This window comes from Dipodomys merriami, unplaced genomic scaffold (assembly GCF_024711535.1).
Source record: "Dipodomys merriami isolate MVZ:Mamm:240054 unplaced genomic scaffold, mDipMer1.0.p SCAF_39, whole genome shotgun sequence".
Classification (NCBI taxonomy): Eukaryota; Metazoa; Chordata; class Mammalia; order Rodentia; family Heteromyidae; genus Dipodomys; species Dipodomys merriami.
In genome coordinates this window covers 5,460,675-5,481,036 of record NW_027205492.1, presented here as the reverse complement: position 1 = coordinate 5,481,036, position 20,362 = coordinate 5,460,675, and the positions used below count along the sequence as shown (strand labels likewise).

Sequence of the window (20,362 nt, the reverse complement as noted above, 5' to 3'; positions counted from 1 at the left end):
AAAGCGGCAGCGTCTATGGCTCCCCTCTCTCACCATTTAGGAGGTTGGCTTATGAGTGATCTCCAATCGGGCTCTGTTTGCAAGGTCAGGCTGGTGGTGGCTGGGGCTGGAGTCACTTCCAAACTTTTCCTACTCACGCACCTCGTTTTCCCAGGGGCCTATATGAGTATGTGAGAGGGCTGGTATTGTTAAAAAGCTATTAGCGTGCTGTTTTGTTTTTTCTTTGCTAAAAGTATAAAATGATGATGGCTACTCCTCCAGCACAGCAGTCAGAAAGTCAAGCGCCTCGCGCTTACCTGTTAATAGACCCCACCTCCGCCCCCACCCCAGGCCTCACACTCGCAATCCTCCAGCCTCAGCCTCCCAAGTGCTACAGTCCTGCATCACCACACACTTAAAAACAAGATCTTTAGAGATGCTGTGATTTATCCTGTTTCACACACATGTGTGTCACGTGGGGACGCTTACGTGGGAGAAATCCTGCAGGGCATGTAGTCTTAACACCGCCGCAGTTTAAGGGACTGTCCCTTCTCGCCCGCAGCGTCGGTGACGTCACGTGTCACGTGTCTTTTCTGTCCGGGGACCGCAGCCGTCGTCTGCCAGGGGCGGTGGGGAGCCGTGAACTTGGCTCAAGGCGGTGGCCGCGGCGCCTTCTGGGTAGTGTGGTCCCGGAAACTCAGCCACGCTCTGTGGAGGGCCTTGGAAAGCGTATACGTCACTTCCGGGCACCTGCCCAGACGCGTTTCCGGTGCTCCGCTTGGCCCCTCTGGGACCGGGTGCTGCAGCCTCCGCCTTCTCCGGCCGCGGGGCCTGCTGCTGACTGGAAGCCAAGTCGGCGTCCCCCGAAGTTAGGGAAGGGCTGGCGGCGGGCTCCGGGCCCTCGGGGGTGGGCCGCGGGTCGGAGCTGGCCTTCCGCAGGCCGGCAGCGCTGGGCTCCGGGCCCGCAGGCCTCGGGAGCGGCCGGCCGCGGCCCCCGGCCCGCCGTGCGGGGAGGGGTTGTGCGTGAATCCCAGGTGTTGGCGTTCGGTGCGGGAGCCGCGCGGGGGCCTGGGGACCTGCGGCCCCTCATGAGTGCGGAGGGCAGAGCCTGCGGGGCGAGCCGCCGCGGCGGGGAGCGGCGGGGCGCGCGGCCGACCGGGCGGCGGGGCGCGCGGCCGAGGGCGTGGCCTCTCCATCACGTCCCAACACCTGTCCGCGCCCCAGCCTCCACTCTGCTTATTCGGAGTTGTCCAGACCGTGTCCGCCATCACCCGGCATAGAATCACACAGTGTAGGTGAAAGAAGAGCCGTTTAAAGCTGTTTAGATTTCCGTTACTTTAAAGTTAGGACGTGGAAGATAACGCTTTCATCTCCTCAGCTGTCTACTAGTGACAGCTGAGAAGTGAATGCCACTCTCCTACTTCCAGCTCCGTAGTTAGGACTAGGTCCTCTTGTGAAGCTGAACAGGGACACCCACCAGTCAAAACAGATAAACACCTTAAACCACTTGCATCCTTTCTTACTGGAACCTCTTCATCTCACTGGCTAAACACATTAGCAGAAAAATAGGTAAGTGACATAATATCAACGTTTTCCTGTGTTAATAAATATTTTTATCCTAGCTTCAATTTTAATGCTGCAATACCGTTCCTAACTTTGGAAATCTATTTTTCTTTTTTTATTCTTTTGTCGGTCATGGGGCTTGAACTCTGGGCTTGGGCGCTGTCCTTGTGATCTTCAGCCCAAGGCGAGTGCTCTACCGCTTAAGCCACAGCACCACTTCCCCGTTCCTAACTTTGGGTATATTAATTTTTATTGGATCAGTGTTCTAGTATTGGATTCGGGTTATGTTTTTATTTTTCCAAAGGAGATACAAATTGACAGTAATTCAGTAGAAAACATGGGTGCACTCAAGAAAAACGGCTCATTTCACGACTTTTAACTAGACGTTTCCTCCATCTGTGGGTTTCCTGGATCATATTGGTCTCAGTGCCATTTCTGTACGTGGGTGTGTGTCTGTCTTGCTAGGTACTTGTAAGAACTGCCGCACTAGCCAGACCTCTCACGACTCCCTTCCGCATTCTTCCTTACTCAGCTCTGCTTTCATCTCTCTTGGCCCTTTCTCAAGAGCACCTGAAAATGAACGAATTCCAGGTAAGTTGTTTAGGGATTTACTTCCCACATTTTTCAGTGGATTTCAAGAAACTTATAGTTTGTACATTCAGATGAAATAGGAGGAGGATATAAAATTCAGCTTCTGACAAAATAGGAATATCAGATCAGTACTGGAAAAAAATTAATCTAAGCATACCAAATCATACAGTACTTTAGACTTATTCAAGTTGTTTCAGAAAGATCCAGACAAAATAAAACAGACCTTACTTACATTAGTAATTAGTATAACTTTTTTTTATCATTTATACATAAACATTTTCTTCAATAACCTTTGAATAAAAGCTGCAAAGGCTTTCACCAAAACCCTCTGTGAAAGGAACACAGTGGATTTCCTGAGACTCTTATATCCAGGCAAGCAGAGGAGTTACGGGGAACTAGCTCATTATCATATGTGTGGACAGCACTCTGCTGTTTTCCATGATCTTGGGATAACCGAGAGTAGATGGTTTACATGATTTCAGTTGTACTTTTAAATGTACCGTGTAAAAGTTTTTCACTTGCTTTCCTCATTTCAACTCATTTTATTCAGTCTGTGGTGTCTAACCATCTCACCTGCCTCCATGGAGCCATTCTAGTAAAAGCAGTGACCTACATATTTTCAAACCCAGTGGATGTTTTCCAGTGCATGCTTTGTTGCATTGACAGTATGATCTCACACACACACACACACACACACACACACACACAAAGTTCAGCTTTAATAATTATTGTAATGTCATTCACAAGATTCTCTTTCTAAACTCTCTAGTCATTTCCACCATTATATGGTCTTCTTTTTGTACCATAAACATTGCTATTCCACAATTAGCCCACTATTATTTTATACCATTTGTGGTTTGATTTTTTTTTCATACCATTTGTGGTTTTAACTTGCAATATTTTGTGCTCAAAATCTTGTACTACTTCTAAGAGCCTCAGCCTGAGATTTTCGGTTACCCCTTCTGTAAAAAATGTTCCATAACCCCTCGGAGTTCCCCAGGTCCAAAATAGAAATAAGATTTATAATCTGTTTAACTTGTTTCCTCTTTAATTCTCTGTCAGTGCCACTACCATCCTACCAGTATGCAAGCTAGAAAGAAAGTGAGATTCCTTCATTTTGCCTTCCCCTTCCTACTTCCCTGTCTTGGTATTTCTCCTAGATTGTCAAAAGATTTCTCACTTGTCTGCCTTCTTTGACCTTAAGACTGTTGCTCAAACTGGATAGGCCCCTAAAATGCCAAGGCTCCTTTAGATGACTTAGAAAGTTATTCATGTTGGGCTGGGAATGTGCTTTGTGGTAGAGTGCTTGCCTAGTATGCTTGTAGCCCTAGGTTCAATCCTCAGTACCACATAAACAGAAAAAGCCAAAGTGGTGCTGTGGCTCAAGTGGTAAGAACACTAGCCTTGAGCAAAAGAAGCTCAAGGACAGTGACTAGGCCCTGGGTTCAAGCCTCAGGAATGGAAAAAGAAAAGGCTATTCATGTCACAACCACTTCCTACTTATTTAATTCCTGCCACTCTTAAGCTTTTCCTTCAATATCTAGATACTGGTCAAACTGTTAGGTGCCAAATAGTATGCAAGATATACATTTAGCTTGGACAAGAGAGATCTTATCTCTGGCTCCATGGAGGTTGCAGACTAGGGAAAGAGAAAGACATTTCATTTCACAAATATCTGTGGTGAGCTGATTTTCAACTTTGTCAGACTTATCTGTCCATATAAGTAACACCTGTCATACAAAGACAATCTGTTCATACTCACCATCTCTTTCATTTCTTTGAGTCATTGCCAGCTACACACCACTCCAGTAGAACAAACTGAGGTGTGGTTTCAGGCTTCCTGAGAGACCAGATGATGGAACCAAATGTTGCAGCCTGGAAGTGCGTGCACATCAACTCACCTTGGGTGTGAACTGTGAATTCGGGAAAAGGGGAAATGAGAAGAATGTGGGCAGAAAAAGTGCCCTTCCTTGCCCTCTTCCATGTACCACCATATGGTCTGGCCATATGCTCCTGGAGAAGTCCCACGTGCTGATGGCAGTCCCCCACTGAGGCTCCTGCCGCCTCTGTGAGGCCTGCAGTCGTCATAGGCGGTGGTAGTAGGCAGTGTAATGACAACACCTCTCACTCTGCATTGCTTCCATTCTTTCCTCTCTTCCCCGCCTCCCTCTCCTGCTGTTCTGGCCCAAAGCTCCCACTGAAATCATAGCACTTAGTTTTTGCTTTCATTGGGCTCTATTCAAGTAATCCCAACTAAAACCCAACTCTATCTTGGTAGACATAAATAATCTACTTGTATGTATTTTTTTAATCTGTGTGGGAAAAATAGAAGCAATGACACTTAAAATATTTTTATTTATGGGGCTGATACTTAGGGCCTTTACTCCTTGAGCCTCATCTCCAATTCTTTTGAGGTTTTTCTTTTTTTTTTTTTTTTTTTTTGAGAGGATTTCACACTAACTCCAGGCACAATCCTCCTATCTCTACCTCCCAAATAACTGTAATTACAGGTGTGCACCATCACACCCAAACCTAATTGTATGTATATGGAATCTCTTGGTTACAAATATCCCAAAAGTGAGAGTTTAGTCTGGTATTTATATATCAAAGTTTGAATCACTGAATGTGACAATTACAAATTCACACACTGGTGTAGGTGTGATGTTTTCATGATTCGCATACCATGCTGTTACTGCCATCAGTGATACTTTTTTTTTTTTTGTCAGTTATGGGGCTTGAACTCTGGGCATGGGCACTGTCCCTTAGCTCTTCAGCTCAAGGTGAGTGTTGTACCACTTGAGCCACAGCACCACTTCCGGTCTTCTGGTGGTTAATTGGAGATAAGAATCTCACAGGATGATGCTGGGAAGGTGGCTCAGTGGTAGAGCGCTATCCTTGAGCTGAAGAGCTGAGGGACAGTGCCCAGGCATAGAGTTCAGGCCCCACGACCAGACCCAAAAAAAAGAATCTCACAGACTTTCCTGCCCTGGCTGGCTTTGAACAGTGATTCTCAGATCCCAGCCTCCTTAATAGCTAGGATTACAGGCGTAGGTCACTGGCACGCAGCCATTACTGATACTTTTCAAGAGAGTGAAAACTTCTGAGATACCAATCCAAATCCAACTTTTTTAATGTACCCAGTATTGAATTTCAGGAAAATTTATGATGTTAGAGAGATAGATGATAAGCAGATAAACAGAAAAAGATCATTGTGAACAAATTTGTAATTATATAGATGAGTATTTAGGACATTAGAAAGTTATGTCACGGGCTGGGAAGGTGGCTCAGTGGTAGAATGCTTACCTTGCATGCCTGAGGCCCTGGGTTTGATTCCCCAGCACCACATAAGCAAAAAGAAAAAAAAGCCGGAAGTGGCGCTAGGGCTCAAGTGGCAGAGCACTGGCCTTGAGCTGAAGAGCTGAGGGACAGCGCCCAGGCCCAGAGTTCAGGCCCCACGACTGGACCCAAAAAAAAAAAAAAAAGTTATGTCAGGCCTAGGACATTTCTGAGACTGACCTGTATGGTGTAATTCATCTGCTGTCCCTTGTTCCATCTCTCTCTGTCACATACTAGCAGCATCCCACAGAACTTTGGCAGCCCCCAAATTCTTGCACAGATTCAAGGGGCAGGTGTCACCGACGCTGAGAACCACTGCAGAGTGATGATGGCAGAGGGCATTTAGTTCCCAAAATAAGCCCCGCTCCCACATTCTGCCAGCTGCTTTTGACCAAGTTTCCATATTTCAGTCCTCCTTAGCTTTTATCCCCACGTGGTTTGTGACCTGAGCCAGGAACCATGTCCTCATTCCTTTTCCCTCTGCCTCTGGGCTGCGTGTGTGCAGAGCATCTAGCTGCACCTCTGCATCAGTGGAGAGTCTGCACTACCTGTGGGTCTCCCTGTGAGAAAGGCCCCTGATGCATTTCTCTTGGTGCCCCCATTAAGCAGTGCAGCTCACATTCATGTTCCTCATTTCATTTTGTGAACCCTGCTCTGAAATCAGGCCACTTGAGTTTCTTTTCCCTTTATGATGAGCACAGATCCATTTCTGAGAAAGTGAATACAGCCACTGGTCCTGCTGTGGAGGGCACTGTTCTGTCTGTGGGCAGAGGACTGATGATCTGTGATATCTCACTGCTTCTCCAACTCATTGGCCTTTTGCTTCCAGTAATTTTGTAATATTCTAATTATCAAGATCTTATATGTACACTGTGTGCCTGTAACTAACTACAAGCTACTATTCATTGTTAGGAAGCTTGTAACTTTTTGGAGGGAATAACTAATGGGGGACATAATTCGGATAATGTGACTACTTCTGATTTATGCATGGAGGACCATTGCCTGATGACAGGAGGGATGTTATTAAATCACTGCTGAAGTGTGTTGTGTCACAGTGAGGATGTGGAGGCCAGGAAGGCAGGCTAAGGTAACCTAGAAGTTGTGTGGTGCACTGTCTGCAGCGTCCCAGAGCACAGGGAATGCACATGTGTTGGCAGAGTGGAAAGGCTGTTCCATTTTTTTTTTACTGTTTAATTTTAAATAAATTTGGACTTTGAAAAAAATCATACAGAGAGAACTTACAGTCCTTTGTCTCTCATGACCTCAAGACTTTACTGGCCAATTACCCTATACAGTTCATTCCAGCCCGATTACAATGCCTTTGTCTCAGATGGAGAAAGCTGACTCTCATAATCTACACTCAAGTTATCTGTCTTCTCAGCTATGTCTACACATGTGGAAAACAATTTTCCTATGGAGAAGAGCTGAGGGCATGGATTAAGTGATAGAGTGTCTGCCTAGCAAGCCTATGACTCGAGTTCAAACACCAGTACCACCCCCCAAATAAAAACAACAAAACTTTTTAAGTAGATAATTGTATACAGCTCTTTTTCACCTATAGTTATCACTGAATGGAATCAGAATGCTCTTCTCCACAGTTCCTTTGGGCAGTTCTTTTCTTTATCTTATCCACTATGCCTGTTGCTTCTCCCCCCCCCCTTTTTTTTTTTTTGCTAGTCCTGGGGCTTGAACTCGGGGCCTGGTGCTGTTCCTGAGCTTTTGTGCTCAAGGCTAGCACTCTACCACTTTGAGCCACAGTGCCATTTACAGCTTTTTGGTAGTTAATTGGGGATAAGAGTCTCACAGACTTTCCTGCCCAGGCTGCCTTTGAACCACAGTCCTTAGATCTCTAGCCTCCTTAATAGCTAGGATTACAAATGTAAGCCATTGATGCTTGGCTGTTACTTGTTTTTAAGAAAGTTAATTTATATGGCACTATTTGTATTTTGTTTGCAATTCCCTTTCCATATCGTGTTTGATTTTAGTTATTTGTTTGGGGGGTAGGCGACATTGCTGTCATTCTGAGTCAAAACTGCATAGAAAGACATTTAGAGAAGGGCCACTTGTTCCTCATCTCTTCTTCCCTTTTCCCATTTCTGTCTCCCCACCCTCCCCAAGAGGTGGCTAAGTTCATTCATTTCTTGTTACCCCCTCTGAATTTCTGTATTACACACGTGGTGTTTTTGTGTGTACTTCCTTATAGCTCTTCCTTTTGTACATAAAGATAGCACCGTAGATACTCTTCACTTTTCTTAGCAGTATACCCTGGAGATCACTACATGTCCATTCATAGAGACCTTTCTCATTCTCCCAGTCACCTCATTTTGCCTTCTGACTACCATTCTTTGTCTCTTCTGACTTCCAAAACCAAATATCCACCTGTCAGATGGATATTTATGCCCACACTTCAAGAATTTCAAACATAGCGTCTAAAATGTTCCACTCCATTAGCTTCTGCTCAGATCTTTTGTTGGTTTGTTCTACAAGCCTCAGCATACAATATTCATATCTACTGATCTGATGATGCTAAGTAATTGCACAAAACATCTGCAGCGCCAGCCAACCAGAGGCCAGCTCATCCTGCTCCTTGTCATTGCAAAATCCACCCCCTCCTTCCCACCCCCACTGGAACTGCCTGAGGTCCTGTCTCACAGGACATCTTCATTTGACTTTTAATCTGCTCTCCATTTTTCAGAGTCGGAGATAGAAACATTTTCTTTAGAGGACCAGATGATAAATATTTTCAGCTTTCCTAGCCACATGGTGTCTGTCAGGTCTATTCATCATAAGGTTGTAGCAAACAGTCACCAGCAATGTGTAAACATGATATGGCCAGATCTAGAGCTCAGCAGATGGCTTCTGTCCATGGCTGTTGTTTGCCAACCCCTATATTCTGAAGCATTTCTTCTAAAATACACATTTGGCCACAGTACTCCAGTATGTCATATATATGCCATTATACATATATATATATATATATATATATATATATATATATATATATATACACATACATATATATTTCCACTATTCACAACAATGACAAAGTCAAGAACAAGAAATACTCCAGGGAGTATTGTGTTAATATCTTGGCTAAAAGAATGAGAGAATAATCATACTTAATTGGTATTAAAACATAGCTTAAATCAACTATAATTACATGATAATTTCTAGTTAAACATATGTGTTAGTAGCATGTGCAAGAATGTTTTACAGATGTATTGCACTGAGTAAAAAGTCTTGAGATTGAATTCTAGGGAAAAATGGCCTCTGTTCTCTGCCTTCTGTCCAGGCTCCCAGGTTTTTTTATACAGAAATAGCTGTGAGTTTTAATCTTTACATCTGTCTTGTCTAGTGTATTTTTTTGTTGATCACATTTTGACAAAGCACACTGTATTTCACATCCAAAAGTACCCCTTCCAAAGAAGTCTAACGACAAAATGGAAAAACTACTTTTCTCCTTTTATTTATTTATTTATTTATTTTTGAGTCCGGTCATGGGGCCTGAACTCTGGGCCTGAGCGCTGTCCCTCAGCTCTTCAGCTCAAGGCTAGCGCTCTACCACTTGAGCCACAGCACCACTTCCGGCTTTTTTTCTTTTTTGCTTATGTGGTGCTGAGGAATCTAAGCCAGGGCCTCTGGCATGCAAGGCAAGTGCTCTACCACTGAGCCACCTTCCCAGCCCTACTTTTCTCCTTTTGTGGTCATCCATTTCTGTGTGTCTGACTATTGTTGCTCTTTTCTGAAGGTATGTGTTTCTGTGTTGCTTCATCAGAATGGATGCCTCTTGAGAGCAGGACCAGTATTTTTAGGAGAGTCAGTATTTAGGACATAGTGCAAACTCCATACATTTTAAAAATTCATGTTAAAACAATGAATAGGATGGGCTGGGACACAGCTCAAGTGGTAGAGCACCACCTGGCAAGCATAAGGCCCTGAATTTAAACCCCAGCACTCCCCCACACACACAAAAAAAGTGACAGGATATTTCTAATTTTCTAGCCTCCACAAACAATACCACCTTAGGGCATACGGTTAACCACAGCAGTGGTCTTACATTTGATGTTCCCATAGATTTGATGTCACTCGGTTCTAATCAGCTTAAATGTGGTCTTTCAGAAATCCATTTCCTTCATGGACTTGACAGTGGACTTCACCCATGAGGAGTGGCTGCGCCTGGGCCCTGTGCAACGGCTCCTGTACAGGGAAGTGATGCTGGAAAACTACAGCAACCTCATCTCAGTGGGTGAGTGTGCTGTCCCGTGCAGCTCCCCAGAGTACCCTTCCCTTCTGTGCTAAGTCTTTAGAATCAAATTACCTGGTCTTGAGCATCAGGGGAGAAAGATGATTCAGAAACATTCGTGTGAGCATACACAGGCACATGCACGCACACACATACTCTGCCTTCTCCCACCCTTCACTAAATGTTCTGACTTCACCCATTAGAGTCCCTGAAATCCAAAGAGCTTGTTCCAGTTCTGTCTATGTCTTTTGTCTTTTCTCATTAACAGGGATACACACTAGCAAACCAGATGTGATCTTCAAGTTGGAGCAAGGGGAAGAACCATGGATAGGGGATGAAATCACAAGTCAGAACCACACAGGTGCGTAAATGATAACTGAGCTGGCAGAAACCACGGACTTGAGTTCCTGTGTGGCTGGTGATGACAGAGCTCTGGAGGTGGTGTGAGGTCAATGAGCTGTCATGCCACAGATTCCTTAGCACTCTCCCCAAATGTACATCTTCAATTGAAGCTTATAAAGATTCTTTGCCACTGAGTGACCTATCCCCACAACCATTTTTATGGCATTCTCTCCTTGCCTTCCTTGCCCCACTACTGTCATGGAACTGTGGTTTCTGCTTTTTTTTAAATTGTGCCAGTACTGGGACTTGAACTCTGAGACTTGTGTATTGCTTAGGTTTTTTTCTCTCATGGCTGCTGCACTACTACTTAGGGGTCTTTGCTGGTTAATTGGAGAGAAGAATTTAACAGACTTGCTGCTGGCTTCAAACTGAGATTCTCAGATCTTAGCCTCCAGTACCTAGGATTAAGGTGTGAGCCACTGATGCTCAGCTAGGCATGCTTTATATTCAAACTAATAAGTGGAAATAAATAATATATAAATATATAAGTACATATGTGTATAAATATCAGTATATATACATATGTATGTGTATATATACGTATTTGTCTTTAGAATGTAAGGTTTTTATTTTTATTTTTGATTGGTTGTAGGGCTTGAACTCGGGGCTTGGGCACTATCCATTCCTGAGCTATTTTGCTCAAGGCTAGTACTCTCCCACTTTGAGCAACAGTGCTTTGTCCAGTTTTCTGGTTGTTAGTTGGAGCTAAGACTCTCATAAACTTACTGCCCAGGCTGACTTTGAACTGTGATTCTCAGATCTCAGCCTCCTGAGTAGCTAGAATTACAGGCAGAAGCCACCAGTACCTGGATTAGAAAGTAAGTTTTTACTGAGTGGCAGTGGCTTGAGTGAATTGAGGTTTGAAGCGTAATTTAGACAAAAAAGTCCATGAGACTTTATCTCCAAAATAACCAGCCAAAAATAGGGATGGGGTAGTGATTCAAGTGGCAGAGTGCCAGATAAGCAAGCATAAGACTGCCAAGTTCAGACTCTAGTACCACCAAAAATAATAATAAATGTTAATTTTTTAAAGTTTATTGGTTAATGAAGATTGAGCCCCAAGCCTTGCACATGCTCAGTGAGTGCTCTCCCACTTGAGCTATGCCCCAGCATTTCTTTCTGTTTTTATTTTGTTTTTGTGATAGGGTCCCCAGTTTTTGCCCAGGCTAGCCTCAAACTTAAGCTCTTCCTATCCCCACTGTCAAAGTAACTGGAATATTGTGGGCATGTGCCTGGCTTTAAAAATAAATCTTGATTTATATGATCTTTCTCATTTGTTGGGGTTTTTTGTTTGCTTGCTTGTTTGTTTTGTTTTTCCTCCCTACAGTTTAAGAAATAGAAATAGTTTTTATTCCCAGCCTCAGAAGGGTTGGGCCTAGGGTGGAGCAAATAAGTGTCCTAGCACAGAGCTTAAGAAGATCCTCCTCTCATTTTAGGGATGTAACTTCCCAGGCTGTCCGATTTCCTTTCTCTACTCGTAGCCATGCTCAAACGTCAGCGTTCCCTCCTCCCTGCAGAATGTCTTACCCTTTCCTTGTGTTTGTGTCAGCACTGACCATCTTTCTGAGGTCTTACTCCATCTTATTTTTCTCTTCAGTTCATACATTTTTCTATTGCAGTCAATACTTCAGTCAGCCACACTTCCAGTGTATGCAAGTATTGTTCCCTGTGGCTGTTTTTTTCCAGTCTATGCTTTGCCAAGTGTCAAGGGCTCTTGAGTGTTCTTTCTTTAATCCTGGGAGGCTGGGTTTGAAGTGTACACACCAGGGTATTGATATACACTCTCATTTCATAGCATTGCATGTGTGTAAAGCCTCACAAATTATTGTCCATTATGCTCCTTTCTAGAAGATGATGGTGCCTTAGAGAAAGACCCAGAAATCCAAGACAAACATTTGAAGCAAATTGTATTCAACAATGAAACAATGATTACAGAAAAAAATGATGTATTTGGGAACACATTTACCCTGGGCATGAATAATCTTCCCTCAAGAGAAGTACTTTATAAATGTGATTCAGATAGAAACTGCTTGGAAATGAATTCAGAAATAATTGTAAAAGAAAGCAAAGAAAATGCAAAAGTTCCTAATGAACACAGTGGATGCGAGAAGTCACTACTCCATGCTAATCATGAGAAAGGTCATTCAGGAAAGAAAAAGTCCAAAAGTAACCAGATGAGGGAAGTCGGGAGTCAAGATGAAGATGTTCTGCTGCATCTGAACAATGAGGCTTTGAAACTACCTCTCGCCCATAAGAAACACGGGAAGTCCTTCCAGCTGCCAGTTCTTTCTGCACAGAAGGAGAGACATGCTGAACAGAAGTCAAATGAATGTGAGGACTGTGGGAGAAGATTTTCTAAAAGGTCCACCCTCGTGGCCCATCAGAGAATCCATACGGGGGAGAAACCCTATGCTTGCAGTGACTGTAGGAAAACCTTCCGTGTGAAGACAAGCCTCACACGACACCAGAGAATTCATACTGGAGAGAGACCCTACGAGTGCAGTGAGTGCGGGAAAACCTTCATCGACAAGTCTGCCCTCCTTGTGCATCAGAAAATTCACGGAGGGGAGAAATCCTATGAGTGCGATGAATGTGGAAAGACTTTCTTTCGGAAGTCAGCTCTCGCGGAGCATTTTAGGTCTCACACAGGGGAGAAGCCTTACGAATGTGAGGAGTGTGGGGAAGCCTTCAGCAAGAAATCTTACCTCATTGTACATCAGAGAACTCACAGGGGAGAGAAGCCAAATGAGTGTAAAGAATGTGGGAGAACCTTCTTCTGCCAGTCGGCTCTGACGGCACATCAGAGAATCCACACTGGGGAGAAACCCTATGAGTGCAGTGAGTGTGAGAAAACTTTCTTTTGCCAGTCAGCCCTCAATGTGCATCAGAGGAGCCACACGGGAGAGAAGCCCTATGAATGCAGTCAGTGTGGCAAGTTCTTATGTACCAAGTCTGCCCTGACCGCACACCAGGCCATTCACAGAGGAAAGAAGTCTTACGAATGTAGTGAGTGTGGGAAGCTCTTTTACCATAAGTCAACGCTGGCTATACATCAGAGCACTCACACTGGAGAGAAGCAGGAGGCGCTCAATCAGTGTGATGGAATGTCTTCTGTGCAGTCAGACTGCAGTGAGCGTGAGAGTGTGAGCACAGAGGAGAACCCTGAGTGTCCCGAGCCTGAGCATGAAGTCAGCAAGAGCCCACCCCCCTTACTAGGTCGGAGAACTATCTGGGACAAGCCCTATGAATGCAGTGATTGTGGGAGGGCCTACTGCAGGAAGTCAGCTCTCACACATCATCAGAGAACACACTCAGGCGAGAGACCCTATGAGTGTAACGAGTGTGGGAAAACCTTCTCCCAGAAGTTTTCCTTTAGTGAACATCTGCGAACTCACACTGGGGAGAAGCCATATGATTGTAAGGAGTGTGGGAAAACCTTCTGCCACAAGTCAGCCTTCAGAGTACATCAGAGAATTCACACAGGAGAAAAACCCTATGAATGTAATGAATGTGGGAAAACCTACCGCCGGCTGTGGACACTGAATGAACATCAGAAAATACACACAGGAGAGAAACCATATGAATGTGACATATGTGAGAAAACATTCCGCCACAAATCAAACTTCCTGTTACATCAGAAAACCCACAAGGAGTAAGTTCCAAGAAAGCAACAAATAATTCACCTAATGCCAAAACTAAGTGGTACCAGTAAGGAGTTGGGAATTTTTCCTGTCAAGTCAGAGAGCTCACAATAGATGAGAGATACAGTCTGTTTAATAAATGAGGTGGAACAGTCATTGTAAACCATGAGAATGCTCGACACCATTTCAAACACCATGCCAAGTGTGCCTCCTCTTTGAATATGAAGCATGTTATTTAGGTTTAATTGTTGATTGTTCTCCATTCTTGGTATATGCTAGTGTGAGGCCCTAATTTTACTTCATTCCAAACCAGTGTCACTTAATCAACAATGCAGACTGAATAATTTACAGCTTATAAATTTACAGTGTCTTGAAATCTCAGCTTGGTTTTTGCTTTCTAACCATGCCTCTGTTGTCTAATGACAGCCCCCAGTCCCTGCATCTGCAAAGGTAACCAGAGGACTGGCTGGGGCAGCTCAGTTCTACTTGTGATGAGTTTAACACTGGAGCCTTTGATACAGCTGAGCAAATGAAAGCCCTTTCTAGGATGCTTCTAATGAAAGAGGGTGCAGCACAGCTGGAGTGTGATCCCCACACTTCCAGCAGTAGGAAAAAACAGATTTAAACAGCAAAAGTTTAAACCCGAGTTTATCTCTCTGATCTTACCTCATAATATCCACACATCCCTGTTGTGTCAGTGGTTTAATTATATCGGTATATTTTCAAAAACCTCTGGGATTATCTAATAAGCATGTTTGTAGATATATTCTTTGAAATTCAGACTCAGAAAAAGGAGGAGCCTCTATAATGCTAATTAGAAATGTATTAGATGAGTCAGGTGCTATAATTCCAGCTACTCAGAAGGCTGAGATCTGAGGATTGAGGCTAAAAGTCAGCCTAGGCAGAAAAAGTCTGTGAGACTCTTTATCTCCAGTTAACCACCAGAAATCCAGAAGTAGTACTGTGGCTCAAAGTACGGTAGAGAGCTAGCCTTGAGCAAAAAGTTTGGGGACAGCGTCCAGGTCCCAAATTCAAGCCCCATGACTGACCAAAAAAAAAAAAGTATTGTATGGATATAGGCATTTAGGACTGGATGCCTTTTATGGCCTAAATATTCTTAAGTCCTGACTTCTGTGAATGGGAAATGATAACCCATTTCTGGCCTCTCTGCCACGTTATGGAATGGCAGAGGTAAGATGAAATGGGTTCATCTCATTGGTAAAACAGAATAATAACAGTTTTCTTAGCTCAAGTCTTTTCCTCTTTGTGGTGAGCTTTCCTTGCATTGCTTATGGCTATGCTGGTAGACTGGCCTCATTCGCTTCCTCAGCTAATGGCCTGCTTGGTGGTCACTTTAACCACCTATCAGCCCAGTCTCAATCAGTAGCAGAGGTCTGTTTGCTGTATTTGAGCCTGAACCTTCTCTATTTGGATTGTAGGGGTGGAAAAAGGTGCCTCCACCTGAAGCTTAATTTATCTGCCCATTTATTCAGTCCTTACTTGAGTCCTTCAGTGAGATAAGTGTATATAATAATATGTGTGCACAGGTATATATGTTAAATATATATGAACATAAACTTAGATGTGAATATGTGTTGTGTGTATTTGTATACCATTCTTATGTAACTTATCTTTTGCTTTAAAATTGTCAGTAGATGGAGTTTCAAAGACAATTTTTGTCACAACTTTGGCCAAATTTTTTGCTGATATATAAATATTTAGCTTGGTCTCGCCAAACTTACTATCTATTGTAAATGAAGCTGGTGGACTGCTTTGTAGCTTCAACTTGGCTTTGCTGAGATCTGTATACTCGCTGTCTGTAGCTGTACTGTCTGCTTATTCACTTGCCTTGAGTTAGAAAACCAGAGTTCTGCCTAATGCTGTATTTTCTTTCCTATGGGTTTGATTGATATTATATAGATGGAAAAGCTATATGGTGAGACATTTTTTCAAATATGATGAAAAATATAAATGTCTACATCCAAGAAGTTCAGTAAGCTTCAGACAGGATAAAAAAAAAGCCCAGCAAAATAAAACTTTAAGGCACATAGAAATCAAAATCCAATTTAATAAAGAGAAAAATCTTTAAAATAGCCAAAAGGACATGACACATAGGAAATATTTTCCCGGGGCTGACATAACAAATGAACCTAAGCCGTGTGATCTACAACCACAGAAATCTGAGGTTAGAAGTCTGAGGTCAAGGCTGTGTTCTTTCTGAAGGTATTAGAAGATGGTCTTCCCCAGGCTTCTTCTAGCTGCTCTGGCCATGCTTTGGTTTGTTTCAACTTTTTTTTTCTTGGTGGCCCTAGGATTCGAAATTAGTGCCTTGCCCTGCTAGAAAGCACTCTACAGTGGAGTAATACTTCCAGCCCTTTGGGCTCTGTTTGTTTTTAGCTGGGGCCCATCCTTTTGCCTGGGCCAGCCTCAGACAGCTCCATAGTAATGGGAATTTCTGGTATGAACTACCAGACTACCTTGTTTGTTGAGATTATAGCTGGGTTCAAACCATGACCCTGCCTCTATCCTACCTGAGAGGCTAGGATTATAGGAGATGTGCCATCCACCTAGCCCTCTAATATTTACATGACATTTTGGTTATACATGTTTTTGTCTTTCCCCACTTTGTAAGGACTTACTGGATTAAGGAACCGCTGGATCCAAGGATGGCTTAATCTTAACTGTTTACCTTGTCTCTAAATGACAAAACATTCTGACATACTGGAGGTTGTTTAGGAACTTGGTGATTCAACCTGTAACACAAGGAAATGTAATCATTGTCTCTTGCTATACAGAAAATTACTCCCCAAAGTTAGCAGCTTAAAACAATGTTACTATTTCATTGTATGTTTAAAACTTGGGAGAATTTAGCTAGGCTGAAGGAGCCACTTTTACAATGACACCCTTACATGGCTGTTAGCAGGAAACTTCAATTTCTCATTTGACCCCTCCATAGTTTCCTGGGTACCCTCATGACATCCCCCAGGTGAGTGACCCATGAGAACAAGACAGAATCCACATCTCCTTTATAGCCCGGTTTGGAAGTCATAACTCACTATACTGACTTGGTTTCACAGACCAACCTTGAGATGTAGCAGAAGAACACACCTTGTGCTGTGTCTAGATATCTAACATTTGTTCCTCCAGAACCATGCTCCACCCCCTCCACAAAGTAGACTAGGAGCTACATCTGCTGAGATCTGTGACCCTTAGGGTAGGGGCCCTAGCCAGAACTCATTATAGCTAGGGCTTTCCTTAGGCTTCTAAAATCATTTCTTTTCTGTGTCATTCCCGGATCAATCAAAGCAGAGCAGCACATGTGATCTCTGGATGGATGGGCTTGTTAAAGAGATAGGATCTTACGCGATTGTGGGGAATTGGTTACATGATTGACTCTGTGGTTGGTTTTGGAATCTATAGGCCAAGCAGGAGAAAAGAGCCAGTGGGGGAAAACAAAGCAAGCTGAAGCCACAGAAACAGGTAGGCCTGTGTTACTCTTCAGTGTCATCAACCCAGGCAATGTGGGTAGCCTAAACCATGCCTATGCCCAGAGCAGGAGGAGCTACTGGACTTGCCTTTGAACAGAGGGCCACTAGAGGCCTGGCTTCTGGCCTCCACCAACAGGAAAACCTTCAGGTAAGAATAAATGCTGTTGCTACAGACACCCAAGCACAAAAACACAAAATGACTGCTTTTCTACCTCATCCTCCACAGTCCACACAGAAATGCTCCTTATGGTCCATTGTCACTGAAACACATCTGGGAATACATACAGAGCCAATGGAGAGGGTCACCTTACAGACTAGAGATGGGTGACTACCTTAGTTTCCTATACTTCTTTATAGTCTTCATTGTTTTTCCTTTATTCCTTTCCAATGTACTGTTTGTTCGTGGACGTGATGCTATAATGGGTGCTGTCAGCGAGCAGTGCCAGAAACATAGGTGGACGTGTGTCCCTGCAGACAGGGCCAGAAGTCCTTTACTTTGGCATTTTCCTGGGTTAGCTAATGAGTGATCGGGCAACAGATTAGTGTGTCTGCCTGCCACATCTCAATCTTTGGGTGTTGCTCCTTTTATAGGCCCAAATGAGGGGCTTTCATATGTGATGTTAATGTGTCCATTGCTTCTGATAGGATTTGCTATATTTGCGGATGTGATTGCTTATTGGCACATTTGTCAGATGCGTGATGTGCTGGCAGATGATGGTTGTTCATGAGCATAGACAAGATGTGGAGTCATTTTTATTTGATACTTCTACTCAAAATGGGGTAGTCAGGTCAAAATTGCTTTATCAAATGGAGTAGTCAAGATTGGCATAGCCTTACTCTGCTGTTCTATGCAACATAGAACAGACCCTGCCTGTTCTCAGCCTCTAGAAGTGTCTTTGGAAATAGATCCTGAAATAGAAATAGTAGGATCCTGGAGAATATGGTATCGCTAGGGTTCCAGCCCTTACCCTTTGGAGCCCAGGTGAACACAGCATAGCGGGCCTTAGGGCAGAGTGATCATCAGGTCTGGCCTGCCAGGGATGACGAGTTGATCATGAAAGCCTAGAATAAAATTAGATAGGCAGCTTTCTGAGATGCAGCCTTATGAATGAAACATTTCGGGGTCACTTGCACAGGACCGTGGCTGAAGGGATTACAGTGGGAATTTGCAGAACCCTACTCAGATTCCAGGTATGATTTCCTGAATCCAGAGCGGAATTAGGAAGGCCTTATACTGGCTCAGCACCACTATCTACCTGAGCCCTCTCAGGGCTACCTGTGACCATTTGCCAGCTTGACTGCTCTGGAGGAAGGGAAGTGCTGAGACCCACATGGATAATTCAGTATTGACTCAGAGAAAAGGCTCCTGCTGACAGTTCTCAAATAGCGCCATGGGCCACATCAGAGTGGAGAAAAGGTCAGGAGACAGAGCTTGGCTTGAACTCCCCACAGAGGGTAAGCTTTGCCTGTGGACCTCAGGCCCTTTTTGTGGTGATTTCCTCAGTCCCAGAGTACATAAGAGATGTTTCCCAATGAGAAGAACCCCTTCTATGGGTTCCCTAAGGGATTTTACCTTTGTAGGACATGTGTATACAAACCTGGTTGGTGTGGTATAACATGCTACCCGCCCAGGCAGTCACTGAGGGTGCGCACCCAGACAGCAGGTTCCTGCCCTAAGTACAGGAGGCCATTGCTCTGTAGTGTGTGTGTGTGTATGACAGCAGGTTCCTGCCCTAAGTACAGGAGGCCATTGCTCTGTAGTGTGTGTGTGTGTGTGTGTGTGTGTGTGTGTGTGTGTGTGTGTGTATGACAGCAGGTTCCTGCACTAAGTACAGGAGGCCATTGCTCTGTAGTGTGTGTGTGTGTGTGTGTGTGTGTGTGTGTGTGTGTGTGTGACAGCAGGTTCCTGCACTAAGTACAGGAGGCCATTGCTCTTTAGTGGTGTGTGTGTGTGTGTGTGTGTGTGTGTGTGTGTGTGTGTGTGTGTGTGTGTGTGTGTGTGTGTGTGTATCCAAAGGCACACTGGAAGTACTTGGAAATAGAATGTCTCAGCTCCATTCAGATCTGTTGAGCCACTGTGGTGTATGTCTGTGCCCTCCCCTCTCTAGAACACTAGGATGTGGCACATAAGTTTACACATCAAGAGCTGGGTGCTGGTGGCTCACACCTGTAATCCTAGATACTCAGGAGGCTGAGATCTGAGGATCATGGTTCAAAGCCAGCTTGGACAGCAAAGTCCGTGAAACTTTTATCTCCAATAAACCACCAGAAAACGGAAAGTGGCGCTGTGGCTCAAGTGGTAGAGCGCTAGCCTTGAGCTGAAGAGCTGAGGAACAGCGCCTAGGCCAAGTTCAAGCCCTACGACTGACAAAAAAAAAAAAAAAAGTTTACACATCAAATAAGTGAATTCATTTTTGTCAATAAAACAGTAAGTAGTGGTAATTAGTCCCTTTCCCCACTGCCCCTCAGTCTTCTGTAGGGAAATGAATATTGTTATCAGGCCAGCATGCATTTTTCTGCCTTTCTAACTTTCTACCCATTCATAGGAAATCAGATAAATTAGATGGAGGAAGTAGCTAGTGTTGTGCCACCTGCATAACAGGAATCCCAACTTATGAATTGGGAACAATGGCACAGAATGACAATGGTAGTAACAATGTCTGTGTCAGGTACAGATTACAGTATAGTCCCAGCCTTGAGAAACTTCCAGACATTGTAAAGAACCATATAACTTACACCTAGCAAAGAGCATTAATTGTGGACTCTGTAGATGTTCTCAGCATCCGTCTGTATCACTTTAGCATATACCCCAGGATATATCTATTGAACAGTCAAGGCCTTATGAATGAATACATCGTTACTGATGCTTGAGAATGATCTGAGTGATTTGTAGCTTGTTTTAACAATCACTTCTCCTAAAATCTTAACTCATTTAATTACCACACCAGTCTCATCCAAATATTCATTATAGGATGGTGCTTTTAGGAGACTAAAAAAAATAATCAAGACCAATTACTTTGAAGTGGAAATTAGATGCTGTGATACATAACAAAGACACTTAAGCAAACACCAGAATGCATTCTCAGTTAATTTAGTGATGAACATTCAATACAACACAG

At 43.8% G+C, this 20,362-nt stretch overlaps 1 protein-coding gene across 3 annotated transcripts; it reads left to right on the top strand.

Annotated features, from left to right (window-relative positions):
• Positions 1–1,143: 1,143 nt before the first annotated feature.
• Znf334 (zinc finger protein 334) lies at positions 1,144–15,789 on the top strand. 3 transcript variants are annotated; one of them, XM_069989900.1, is made up of 5 exons: positions 1,144–1,548; positions 2,075–2,133; positions 9,589–9,715; positions 9,981–10,073; positions 11,966–15,789. In XM_069989900.1, exons 2-5 carry the CDS (start codon positions 2,119–2,121, stop codon positions 13,768–13,770), a joined length of 2,040 nt encoding a protein of 679 aa, XP_069846001.1. In that variant the 5' UTR covers positions 1,144–1,548; positions 2,075–2,118; the 3' UTR covers positions 13,771–15,789. The 3 variants fall into 3 exon arrangements, with proteins under 3 accessions (XP_069846001.1, XP_069846000.1, XP_069846002.1); XM_069989899.1 differs by having other exon boundaries at positions 11,963–15,789; XM_069989901.1 differs by lacking the exon at positions 2,075–2,133 and having other exon boundaries at positions 11,963–15,789.
• The last annotated feature ends 4,573 nt before the right edge of the window (positions 15,790–20,362 follow it).